At 42.5% G+C, this 13870-nt stretch overlaps 1 protein-coding gene across 2 annotated transcripts in view; it reads right to left on the reverse strand.

Annotated features, from left to right (window-relative positions):
* Positions 1-13870, reverse strand: part of OXNAD1 (oxidoreductase NAD binding domain containing 1) — a 44460-nt gene that overhangs the window by 19712 nt on the left and 10878 nt on the right. The window contains exons 2-4 of one of the 2 annotated variants that reach the window (XM_051961451.1): positions 13789-13852; positions 13074-13228; positions 4925-5031 (exon numbers count right to left, since the gene is read on the reverse strand). In XM_051961451.1, coding sequence (XP_051817411.1) covers positions 4925-5031; positions 13074-13118 — 152 coding nt within the window. In that variant the 5' untranslated portion in view covers positions 13119-13228; positions 13789-13852. The remainder of the gene's footprint in view (positions 1-4924; positions 5032-13073; positions 13229-13788; positions 13853-13870) is intronic. The other variant, XM_051961450.1, reaches the window with a different exon arrangement.

The following is a 13870-nucleotide window of genomic DNA, read 5'->3' on the forward strand; positions in this document are numbered from 1 at the left end:
TCCAGGATTCCTCATTTCAAAACTAAATGTTTTATCGAGTAAAACCTCTCAGAATATTCTGGCTAATAGAGACAAACCTTTTCAAAACACTAAGGAAAAATAATTAGCCCTGAAAACTGCCAAATCCTGAATCCTGGTCTCCTGGGAAACAAGATTTAAGGCACCAAGGGGCTCCTCCCAACAAGAAAAGTCAGTCTAATCTCCTCATCTTTTCTGTGTATTTCCTTTAGTGGCTGGTTTTTAAATGCCCCAAGGTTAGTGCTACTCTAACCTAAAGCCACTATTTCTCACTCTGTGGTTTTCCATTCCTAAATAATGGCAATGAAATGGTTGGTGATTAACTGCCACTGATTAACAGTGTCCATTGTCCATTCCCAGGTCAAATGGCGAGGGAGGCTGTGTGGCTTATGGCCTGCCCTGCAGCGCCCTCTGCTGACCAGACGCTACCAGAGGCTTCCAGGGCCAGGTCCTAGGTGCTCACCAGTGCTTTCAAGGCAGGGTCTCTGACCTGATGGCCCACAAAGGACAAAACTGCCTTTCCGGACCAGGACGCCTTTGGGCTTGGGATGAACACCGTACATTTGCAGAAACTGATCCTACTAAACGGCACATCATAACCAAGGTGAATGGGAGGCCTTAAGCAACAGCCTCTAACAGAGCAGGACAAATGGTGAAGGTGCCAAAAATGGCTCCTGCAGGGCCAGCTCTGAACCCACAGAATGAGAGAAAACGCTTTAACTCGTCTCCCAAGGTCCCCAGTCTAGTCTTCCTAATGCTACCTACACAATCTCCTTCCCCTTTCCACACACACACGGTTTTCCTGCTTCCACATCCGAGCCGTCCTACTGTGTGATCCTGCGTCAGTCACCCTCTGTACGAAGGAGGTGCTATGAACAGCTTGGGCTGACAGACCACCCCAAGTTTTCTTCCTGTCCTCAATCTGACTCAGTCACCCCAAGTCCTGCCTTCCCCAGTTAGCTGCCATTGGACTTCTGTAAGGGAAGCTCTGAGTTTCAGGAGTCTTCTCTTCTCAGCGACACAGAGGGCATTGCTGGGAGGACAAATAAGCTAACAGGTGGGAAAGCATTTTGTGAAGTAGGACTGAGGGCTGCCCAGTGCCACAGCAGGATCCTCACTACTATCAGGAATCCAGGGGGCTGCCTCCAGTTCTAATGCTCCGCTGGATCTCTGCAGGCGCCTCAGACCACACCTGTGACCCCCTCTTCCTGCTGACAATGTGGCTGTAATCACCATGACTGGGTCTAAAACTGTAAGCAGTCCTTGGGCTCTGCTTTCCCCAGTGCCCACTCCGACCACTTGTCCAGACTGCTCAGATCCTCATTATGTCTCTCTGGAATACGGTCAGAGCCTGGCCTGGACGGACCACAGCGGTGTCTCACTCGTCAGCCCCTCCTTCACTTAGGGGCCAGAATCGATTTTGTCACAGCCCTACTAACATGTCTTCAGTGGTTCCCAGGATGGGAAAACCACTAGACCAGCAGGGACTCCCCAATATCCCCTTTGTTCTACCGTCCTGTACATCCCAAGAGATGGCCTTGTCTAAAGCTCAGGAGCCAGAGTTCACACTCAGGCGGTCCTTTCCCCCAGGTTTTCCACCTCACCCCACAGGGAGAGGCAGGTTTCAGAAGAGGCCAGCAGAAAGAGAAGATCTCAATGGTTCTGAAGGTGACAAAAGTGACTCGGGAAAGTTAAGAGTCTGAGGCAGGATCCTAGATCCTCGAGTCTAAGCTCAACCTCACTTCTACCAAATAAGCAGACCTACTAGGTCCTGGTAAGTAAGAGGACCTCTCACAGAGGTCCTGTGTTCTAGTCCTGCCTCCAGTGAGTGCTCCCTTAAGGCCTCCAGGTGGCCTGGGGGCTCTTATCTCTGAGAAAGAAAATGGACCCTTCTCCATAGACTGTAGCTACACTCGGGGAGCTCTTCTCTGACAGCTGCCTTTCAAAGTTTATGAATGTACGGCTCATTCTTTTAAACACTTCACTCTCTTAATGGACATCTGATGTCTGATGAGGGGGATGAGTGGACACCATAGTTTAGGGTCCAAAGAATGTCACGAAGTAATAAGCCTGAGGTCTGATGACAAAGAGTCTCCAAATATTCACTAAAAGACTCCCAAGGGGATTAAAAAACAACATCCCAATCTCTTTACTTATGTCCTGCCAAAAAATGGTGAATGGGAAAAAAGGAAATTAAGAGTTCTTTGCTTCTAAAAAATACACCTCATAAATGGGCATGATTAGGAGATGGCCTATAAGAGCAACAAAATAGCCAACTCGTTCCTGATTCCTATTTCTCTCCCAGAAATTCATCTGCACTCCAGTATATGAGTACTGAGCCAGACATGTGTCAACACCGTTATAAGCACTCTCTAGCTAATTCTACATGGGTTGAGAATATGAATGGGATTTTATTTCTGTAAAACAGCAAAGTGATGGTAGCCTTTCTTCCTGCTCAGATGAATAGATTTGGTAAATGGTTATAAACAGCTTGACCATGACAGCCCGAACCCAATATGTATTCATTTCTAACTTGGGAAAAGTGGTCTGACGGCTGGCGGCAAGTCTGAGGGAGGCTGTTGAGATGCTGCTGCTGCCACATCAAACAGACTATAGGACAGAACAATGCCAGGGAAGGAAAAATGCAAAGAGAGTCATTATAATTAAAGCTTCTAATCTTCAGTGTAATAACTGTTGAACAATTCTTGAAGGGTAAATATATTTTCTATACCCTACCCCTCCTCGAAACAGCCACCAAGAATTTAATATGTATCACCGAACATGTGCAAAGATTACAGTAAATTGCTTCAGAAACGCAAATTGTTGCAATCAACATCTTGTTTTCTATTTCTAAATCCAAAGGCAAACTACTTAACATGAGCGCTAACTCTTATTATTCTCACACGTTTCCAATTCTAACAAAACTTATTTTCAGATGGACCATGCCAAAATTAGCCAAGACATGCCTGTAAAATCCAATCAAGATTGAGAAACCAAGAAATGCTTAAAAATCAATGTAACCTTGAAAAGTAGCCACCCTCACTGTAAAAATAGCCCATTTATGGGTCTACCTGAATTCAGGGATCCTTAGAGGAATGGTGGGGCAGGGTGGGGTAGGAAGGCCATCAGTGTCCCGACTATCCTTAGGAGACACACTGATGACTTGTTGTTTGTATCCAGATGAACTGGGAAGCACTGATAACATGAAGTGCGCTCTTAAAACTCGACCCAGACAAAATGAAAAGACCAGGGGGAGAAGAACTTGAGTGCTTGCTCTTGGCCATGGGAACTGACAGTCTGCTTGCACGTGGCTGCGTGTAATCTTGTCCACTCAGTGAGTTCAGCCCCGGCCCAGTGACACACCGCTTCTAACCAGACTAACGAGTGCCTTGAATTCTGTTGGCAGCTCCCTTCCTGGGGCTGACACTGCCTAGTGGAGTGAAGGGTCTCCAAAAGGCTGTGAGGCACAGTAGCCAGAGCTGGTCACGGAGCCGAGAAGACCGGACACATCCTATTTGGGTGACCCTGGGCCGGTCACAACCTCCCAGAGAAGGGGCTGAAGCCCGGAGCTTTGACTATAAGCCCAGCCCTCTGGCAGGTCATCAGAGAAAAACGGAAACCTCCAATGCTGAGGATCAGAATTTGGACCACACTACAGGGCCTGGCTTGGACAGTGGGTGTCCGCAAATCTTACTCCAAAACTGTAAATGAACGCAGGGGGTGGTGAGAGAAATGCTGGGAGATGTTCCACCTAGTTTATCAGTATAGGTCCCAGAAAAAGCTAAGCTGGCCAGAGAAGTAGTACTGAGGCCCAAGAAATCTATGTGTAACAATATTTATTGCAGCTCTACGTGGTGGTGACAAAAGAACCAGAAACTAAGGAGTTGGGGAATGGCTGAACACATCATGGGATATTTTTTATCTACTACAAAAAATGCAGGACAGCTGCAGAGAAACCTGAAGACTTGTTATGAATTGACGCAGAGCGAGGAGAGCAGAAACAGGAGACTCATTTTTGCTAAAAACAACAACACTGCTAAAATGAACAACTTATGAAAGACCTAAGAACTCTTTCCAACCTTGACAACTGCTTACCTCTTGCAAGAGAAGCGACAGGTTAAATAGACTACAAGTGTTTTCTTTTTTTTTCCTTCTTCCAGTAGGATTATGGAAGGGGAAGAAGGGGGGCAGCTAAGTGATATCTAACACATAAAGTGCCAGATCTGAAGTCAGGAAGACACTATCTGTGTGAACCTGGGCAAGTAACTTCACTCCATTTGCCTCAGTCTCCTCTTTTATAAAATAGCTAGACCAAGAAATAGCAAACCAGTCCGGTATCTTTGCCAAGAAAACCCCAAATGGGGTCACAAAAGGTCTGAAATGACTGAACAACAATATGGGGAGGAGAGAAACAGGAGAGAGAAAAGAAATGCTTTAAAACAAAGATTCACTCACATCCTGATAGCCTCAAGACACTACTTGTAGAATTGTCTTACAGTTCAACTATCCATATCTACATTAGTTGGTAAAACTAATTTTTAGTTGAAACTTAAAAAGGTAAAACTCCCCATTGATTATTATAAATCAGAAAATCGGATATCTTAAAAGTATTCCTCCTCTGCATAAGCCATGGGCCGAAAGCTACCACTGTACAAAATCAAGCAGATGTACGACAACAGGATAGCTATTAAGTGGACGGGTGCACGGACAAGTGTGGACTAAGTGACTTCACCTCTCAAACTAGAAACTGCAGAGCAGTTGCCAGGGTACACGGATACCAGTCAGCCTCCTCATGAAGTAGTTCCCTATGACAACAAAATCAAAGCTCTGGATCCCCCTCCCCCTTGGGGCAATGATGAAATCCGCCCCTCCGGGCACCATGTGAAAAAAAGCCAAAACAACTCACCATTGGCCAGCTTTGAAAGTAAGATCTTTATTGGTGATCAGCAAACGGAGCCTTCTGACAGTTTCCGATTCTTTGATAAGCCCACATACTTTAGCGGGAGATAAAACCTAAAACAAGAGCAGTGGGAGGTGATTTTGTTACATTTACAAACCACACACAAAAACTTCCAGTAACACATGGGCCGAGCGCCACATGGTATGTCAATTTAGAAAATCAGTATGACTACGCCTCAAAGATAATTCTATATAAGCAAAACTAAAGAAAGACGGGCATGCAATTTGTCTACAAAGAAAATTCAGAAAGTCTTTTGGGAGGCAAACTGTCAGCTTCACCCTTCTAACAAGCAATAACCACCATAGTTTCAAATTCTAACTAATATGTCTGATGCACGAGAATGATTTTTTAAAGCTCATCACTTTCAGAAAGTCTAAATGTTGTCTAAGGGGGAGAAGGGGGTCTAAGAGTCAAGGAGCCACTAACCATCTCACCGGTGAGTGACTCGGTCCCTGGATATTTCTCTTTCTACTCCCTGCTGTACTGAATCCCAGCACTTTGCACAGTGCCTGGCACACAGCAGGCACTTCACAAATATTTGGATTGGCTTGTCTTCTGTCCTCATTAATATTTCCAGAAAAAAGTGGCCAGGAGATAAAGGCAGGATTTAAATCATTCAGCAATGTCCTTAGAACTGACACAGTCCTACGGGTGGAGGAGACCCTATTCCAAACTTCATTGTGACAGGGTTATTCATCATCTCCCTGGCTATGAATTGCTTCCATGTTACTCATTAGGGGTGATACAGCCTTACTTTGAAAATTGTAGGTGAGGGGAACTCATGCCCTCCCAGGGCAGCCATTCCCCTTTGCAGTGGCTTCCTGTTGGGAAGCTTTGCTTCACTTGGAGCCCAATGCTTCTCAGCAGTCTTCACCCATTATTTCTGGCTCTTTCCCATCACAGTTCTTAAAATACTGGATGACAGCTATCCTGTTGCCCCTAAGTATTTATTTGTTCATAGTCCACCTGCTCCCTCCCCTCTCATCATGTGCACCTTGTTTGTACTATAAAGAATTAACCATTCACAATTCCTGGAGGGATAGAAAATAATTCAGGCCATTAAAGTCCATTTCTAGTCAACCTGGACAAAAGGTAGCCTCATACAGGCAGAAACAGGCCTTAACTGTGCTCCTAGGATGGCGATTTGACATTCTCTACCACACTATTCTTAATAGTGGCCCAAAGAACTTCCAAAACTCACAAATGTGGCTTCACCCTTGGTCCTTACTCCCTGCTTCCACCCTCCTCCTCCTTTCTATTTCCATGATGGACATGCTCTCTCTCTCTCCACCTTGACCTCTGAAGGCTTTCACACTGGATACTGAAACCTTGAGGCTTCTCCTGGGTAAAGTGGAGAATGAATGCTGTGGTGCTTCCTCCTACCCCCTTCATGGGAGCATTTCTCTTCTGGGTTTAATGTGGACTCTCTTCTCTCCTGACGTGGATTCATCTAGGTCCAAGACCATGACTCCCAAGATGACCCTCCCCCACTGAATCTTTCACCCTTTCACCAATTCCCAACCTCCTGATGACCATTTCTGGAACTTGACACTTACCCAACTGAATACTTGGCCTGGTCAGCAATAGCCAGAGCCTCCAAGCCACCCCTCAGAGCCAAAGGGCTAAGGATGCTTTGAGCCTTCCTTCAAATGCCTCCTATCCATTCTTGCTGCTCCCACCCTCCACAGACGCATCACTTTTGCCTAGAACCATGAGCTGATCTTCCTGGCACTTTCCAGGCTGTCAGTCTCCACCTTATGGGATTCACAAGATTAATTTGCTATCTGCTAACCATGGCTCACCCATCCAAGGCTGTATCACCTCCCTCCTGGCAGTAGAGGGCGCAGAGCTCTCAATCAGGTCAGGAAGATCAAAGTGGACCTCAGACTCTACCCTGTCAAGTTGTTCCCAAATAGGGAATATAAGGTCATTGGGAGGATCAATGGAGGTATCTGTCCAGTCCTTAGCACAGTGCCGGGTACCTGTTTAATACACACCTATGACACCCCCCCCTCCCCAACTGGATTCCAAGATCTCTTGAGGAAGGAGCAGATCCACTCTCGTTATCTCTCGGCTCACCAATATGCCCAATAAAAGCTTTACATAGGAGGAATCAACCATACACAGATGCTGAATGAAGACTTTAGTAAAGATGACTTGAAAATTAGTTTCTAGAATAAGAGGAAGCAACAGAAATGCAAAGTGTTCCTTTTTAAGATTAAAAAAATTGGATTATTATGAATATTTAACAACTCAAGGAATAGGAAGGGGAAGGAACACCATCTCTGTTATTATTCTGAGGAACAAGAAATTTCTCTTACTCCCAGCATACTGGATTTTTAAAAATCCAAACACAAAGAAAATGAATGAAAAGCATCACAGGAAATTCCATAATATAATTCTTCTCCCCTGGAAGAAAATGTTTCCTTTTTAAATATCAATACTATTAATTTTCAGTAACAGTAACCTTTAAAAAATATATCTGGCAGATGCATTATTTCATTTAAAAACGCTTAGCTTCCATCTGTCAAAATTATTTCAGAATTTTAAAATAACTAAATGTGCAAATTCTCTTGTAATTCATAAGAAGCCTTTAAAATAAAATAGAATTTTATTAATGTCCAAATATGTACTATAGTGATTTTGTAGAAAAGGTTTTAATAGTATTATTAAACAATCAAATTTTCATTTGACTGTGAGATCTGGAAAAAACCAAAGCCCTCTCGACAGATCGCATGACTTGCTGTAATACTGTTCTAGGTAAGAACATGAAAACAAGCAATGAGGAGAGAGGGAAGGCTCCACTGGACACTGACTGCCAAGGTAAATGCCTCCTGTTGATGCATAAACATATTTTTAAAGTAAACAATTGAACACAAATTTCCAGCAATGACAATCAAGGACTAGTCTTGGTGACACTCCCAGAAGTTACATTCTATTTGGACATAATCTGCCTGACCATGTTTCTTCTAATAATTGAACAACTAACTAGAGATAATTTTCTTCCAATTTTTTCTAAAATGATCTGCAATCTACAACCTTCTTATGTACTATTGTTTCTTTATTCTGTTTGAAAAGCAAACATTCTTGATGACAGAAACAACTCCAATTTTGATGTTTGTGCTTATTTTCATGTTTAATGATCAAAAGATTTAGAAATTGAGGTTTTAACCAGGCACATTCTAAGTTAAAACACATGGCAGGAAGTGAATTTCTCCATGAAAAAACATTTAAATACATTTACTGTACAATAAAACAACGAGTTTTCCAACTTATGCTAATAGACACACATACATACTTGTAGGTATATTTTTAAAGCTTTTTTTTTTTTGTATCAGTATTAAAAAAATACAACTCTATTGATAAAGACATTTTACCTAAACGATTTCAAAGTTACCACTAATATCATAATCTCTGAACAGGAAATGGAATTTGGTAAAGGAAATCTAATGTTCCCCCTTTTCTCCCATTATTATCCCAGCTTAAAACCATAGGCAAAAGGGCTCAAAGAGGAATACAACTAGGAATGATTTGATCTTTTGTATTTCCCTCCAAAATATTTATGCACAACCTGAAATAGGGAAGAAACATGACTTTCAGATGAACTGCTCTTCTGAGTTAGCCACATCATTGTTTGTTAAGAAAGTCTTGGGTTCTGATAAACTTAATGAAAGACTTCACATGCATAATTATCATTAGAATAAAAAAGAGATGGAAGAATGCTCAGGGAATCCAGTCCAATGCCCTCACAGAAGAAGCCATACCAAGATCCCCCTTGAGAATGCAGCTCAGTGGGAGGAGATCCTGGTGTTCCTTAGGTTGGCTGGCTCCAACGTCTTATAGCACTAGGCTACCTGACACAGACACGTAAATACACATTCATTGCAGTGTGGCTCATCATTGCTCATAATTCCACCAATATTTTATTACCTTCCTAGCTCCGTGCTAGTAGTAAGAGGACAAAGAAAAATGACCCTTTCCAACCTTGCCCTCTTGCGGCTTACACTAAACAGGTACGACATGTAAACACACAAGTGACAGGTACGACATGTAAACACACAAGTGACTTCTAGCCAAAGGGAGTCTGTGGGGCTCTGTCATGGGAGGCAGTCCAAGTGCCATGTGTGGAGGAAGGACAAAGGTCGTAGGAGGCGACTTGTGAAAGCAGAGGAGGAGCTGGGATTCAGTGGAGGGGAAGAGCTCCAGGTGAGAGTAGAAAGGTGGACGGAAGCCCAGCTGGGTCCACTTGGGAGTGGTCTTCAGTGTCATAGGAAGAACCTGAAGGTCTGTGAGCTGAGGGGAAAAGGCCATAAGGACTTCACAGAAGTCAGGGCAGGAAAGAGTTTGGAGCATGGAGAGAAAGAGGAGGGGATTTGGCTGTTAAACTGGTAACCCTGAAGAAAGGAGGGAGGCCATCCACATCAGCCAAAGCCCTCAGGATGGGGTGGAGCCCAAATGGAGGAGAGGAGCCTTATGGGCAAGCTCTCCCAATTTTCCCTCCAACAGCTTTAAAATTAGGCTTCAAACCCAATCCAAGGGCAGAAGGTCAGGAGCTTGAGGCACCCAGGAAATGGGCAGGCAGGGGTGGCCAAACAATGGGCCAGAAAGAGGTAAGTTGGGAACTCTGGGCTAGCACTGGCTAGGCAAAGAGCTCTGTATGGATTGCAGGCCCAGGGGAGCAGACACCTTCCTGGTTAAAGGTCAGAGCACGGACCAGAACAGTCAAGACATTTCTTCCCGGATCATCTCCAGAAGCAGCTTTGAAAACAGTAACATGGAAAGGCCTGAAGCTTAAGACAGAGCTCAACTTTAACATAAAAGTCAAAGTTAAAAAATAGGCTGGAAAATTAGCAAACAACAACAAGAACTTGACCCATAAAAAGCTGCTATATGACAGGAATGATTAAGACATAAATTCAGGTAACAATAACGTCAAATAATTTAAGAATTACTAGATTACCAAAAAGCTATGATTAAAGAGTCTAAATACCATTTCAAGAATCTATAAAGAAAAGTGTCCTGATATCCTAGTTATAGAACTATAGTTATACAGTTATAAAGAAGAAATTCAAAGAATCTATCTACCACTTCCTGAAAGAGATCTCCAAACAAAAACTCCCAGGAATATTGTGGCTAAATTTCAGAGCTCCCAGATTAAGAAGAAAATATTACAAGCAGCCAGAAAGAAACAATTCAAATGGGGTAGCAAAAGATTAAGCAGCTTCCATGTTAAGAGAGCAAAGGGCTTAGAATATGATATTCCAGAAGATAACGAAGCTAGGAATAAGCTTCCCAACAAAACAGTGTAATTCTTCAGAGGAAACAACAGATATTTAATGAAACAGGACTTTCAAGTCCTGATGAAAAGATCTGCACTAAACAGAAAATTTGATATTCAAACACAAATTCCTTAAGCTTTTGTAACCTAGATATTACAGTGATTATTTTTTCAATCTTAGTTGTGAAATGACATGTCCACACTTAATATGGAGTGTCAGACAATTTGTCTGGCCACTTGTCTAATCCGAAAACATCCAACCTACTTTATAAATTAATGTTTCTTTTCATGTAACCCTTGGACAAATACAACAAAAACTGCTGTGCTTTTGGGTCAACTGCTAATACCTTCTTCTAGGGGTCTTCCTTGATAAGTGATGGGCTTGCATTAGAAGAAGTCTACTGTACCTTCCAGCTTCCACAATCACGAATTCTTCAGGATAGAGGAGCTCCCTCTGGCCCCTTTTCTGCTAAGAACTTTGCTAACAATTTGCTAATTATTCTTGCTTAAATAAATTTTTAATTCATGAGAATTCAATGAGAAAAAAATTCATTTCATTGCTTTGATTTATTATCTCCATGAGATTCTTAGTTATGCCAACCTTTCTGATATTTGAACTATAAAAAATATTTCAAATTTGAAAATATAAGCAGATGTAATTAATTCCAAAGCTCTTTGTTCCTATAAAAGCATAAACTTTAGATATCCTGTACAAATAATAGAATATAAATAATATCCTAAAATACAATTAAATGTGCACTTTTAAATTAATCTCTGGGCAAAAAGCTTTTCTTTCTGTCATTCATCTTAGAATGTTTTCATTGTGACACAGTCCAGGAAGCTTCACCCCAAGCCTCATGTAACCTTTGAGAGTGGCCAGATGGACCTTTACTGTGTGTACGGACACCGCCCCTTAGAGCTTTTTATAGTCCATGTTTAAATGGAATAACAGCTCTTCATTAGCTTCAGGAATAAACTGGCTCTGAAAGACTTTCTAGTTAGGCCACCTTTTGTTCCACCTCTCCTGCTCCTTCTCTAATATAAGGAGAAAGTCTAACTTTGCATTACAGGGACTAACATCCCGGCATCCATCGTTCTATTACAAGTTAAGTTCTGTGAGGATAGGAACTAGGTTTTAACTAAACTTGCACACTGCCCTAGCATACTATTTTGTACACACTAGGTCCTTCTGGAACATTGGTAGGAGAGTGCTGACTCTATGTCAGCCAGGCCAATTCTTTCTAAGAGAGCCTTGGGGGAAAAAACTTCATCTTCTAATGTCCTGACTTCTAGACACTCTGATTCTCAAAACTTTTACATTGTATTATGAAAAGTTTGTATTAACTTTTCTTTAGGTTTGAGATATAATTTCCCTCCCCCAGCCTCCAAGAAACTCAACTACCTAAAATTAACAGCACAATCAAGGGGCCTTCAACTTTCAAAAGTAACCATGGGATAGTCTACTTGTACCATCTTTAGAAGAAAAAAAAGTTTAACTCAAAACAAGTTTAACTCAAAACATGCTAAAAAAAAATCCACAAAACTTCATGCCATCCCATTAAATTGATTTTCTTCATAATTGGCATGGTCGTCATGCTTCAAAGAGAGCTAACAAATTTCAGCTTTACCAATTCAGCAATTTGGGGCTGAACAAGACAAAAATGTTTTACAGATTTTTTTTAAAAACCCAGTATGAAAGGTGTATGTCCCCATGTCATATGAATCTGGAGCATTTAAGTTAATGTAATTCAAATTTCCCAAGAAAACTCTGGCTTAAGGCTAATCCGAAACACAATTTTAGTCCCAAAGCAACTTCTGAAGAATGGAATTAACTGGAAAACGATTCCCCCTTCCAAAACATCAGCAGCAGGGGACCTGACACATGACAAAGGGGACACGGCGGCCAAGAAGCCAGATGGCCTTGCTTCCATGTCACTGGGTAATCTTGGGAGAGTTCCTCCTTCAGGATCCAGGATGCAGTTTTCTCATCTAAAAAGTGGAGGTGAAGTATTGGGTGGAGGGCATCTCCATATTGGGAGGGAGAGTTTCTACCATCCATCCCGATTCTATATAATAAGAGTCTTCGGATCTCTTTCCACAGTCTCTTCTGTTGAATAATTTGGGCCAGACCAGACCTCTGATTTTACCCGTGCAGGAGCACCCTGGTGACCACACTCCCTCCCCCAGTGCAAACAGGCAATTCACTGTGGTATAGTGAATAGAACAGTAGACTTCAAAAGCTAAGTGGGACAGTGCCTAGTTATGTCATCAGTCACAGCCTCTTGGTGACTCAAATTCCTCACTGTAAATTGTTAAGTTTGGACTCCATGACTAGAGTCTCTTTCAACTCTGAATATAGAATTCTATGAAAGAATTTTGGGTTAATATCTGAGTTATAGTCCATGATCTTTGAAAAGTTGAGTAATGTGTTTGCACTGTCCCCCTCCCCACCTTCTACGCCTTGACTTCCACTGATATTCAAATTCTTTAATGTTCGACTGTGACAAGCAAAGGAAAGAGCTCTGATCTTAAGGCCAAGAAATGAGGAAAAAACACTGGCAAGCATAGAGCACTACATAAATTTGAGTTGGTATGAGCAGGGAATATTCTTACTACTATAGTCTGTTTTCCCCCCTCCCCCCTCACATTTGATATTTGTAAACTTTAAAATTTGTTTAAATATTTTTTTAAAAATTAATATATTTAAATATATTAACATTGTCTAACAGCATGGACGGCAGAAACACAACCCATGGAAAACCATTAACCAGCTCAAACATTCAATTTTAAATATTCAGTGAAAATGGGGCTACTCACAGAGGGAAAGGTGAGTGTCCTTCCCATGCCATGAAACCCCATCATGGAGTAGAAAAGCTTTCTAGGGGTCTGTCTGAATATGGTGGAAATTCTGCTCTTGGGACAAGGAAAAAGATCTTCTGCTCTGCTTTCTCACAGTTGAAATGAGAGGTGCTCTACAGCAGGAGGGAGAACAAGGATTTTAAGGCAAAGGCTTGAAAAAGTCCACGCACATACGATTCTGACTTAGTTCTCCCTACCACCCCGTGACAGTCTGGCTCTGACACTCTTCCCCGGAGGAGAGCCACTGTGCCACGCCACCCTGACTCAGAGCAGGGGGGAGCAACAAGTGCCTGTCACCTACACAGCTGCACCCCCATCTTCTACGACTGGGTGTATAACCAGATTGAGCTCCCTGTGTGACCTGGGCAAGTCCCTCAACCGTAAAAGGTGGGAGGCTGGACTGCCGGCCTGGGATGTCAGGGAGCTCTGGGTCAGGGATCCTGTGATCATCTTGGAGTCCAGTTTCCTCATCTGCAAACCAAAGCAGTAATACCTGTTCTCTACTTCTTCGAAGGACTGTTTCCAGGGATGTGCCCTGTAAATTAAACTACCTCAATGTGAGTTATCATCATGCTGACTTACTCCGAAAAGGCAACAATCAGCATCACTGAGGATTTCCCCATTCTTCCCTGGATAAGACAGAAAAAACATGGCACAACATAAACATACTGACCTGTTGTCGAAAGCTTTTTGCTGTCCTCTCCAAGTGATCGGTTTTCTTCTGGGGTTTCATTATGCTAATTCAACAAAAAGCA

This window comes from Antechinus flavipes, chromosome 5 (assembly GCF_016432865.1).
Source record: "Antechinus flavipes isolate AdamAnt ecotype Samford, QLD, Australia chromosome 5, AdamAnt_v2, whole genome shotgun sequence".
NCBI lineage: Eukaryota > Metazoa > Chordata > Mammalia > Dasyuromorphia > Dasyuridae > Antechinus > Antechinus flavipes.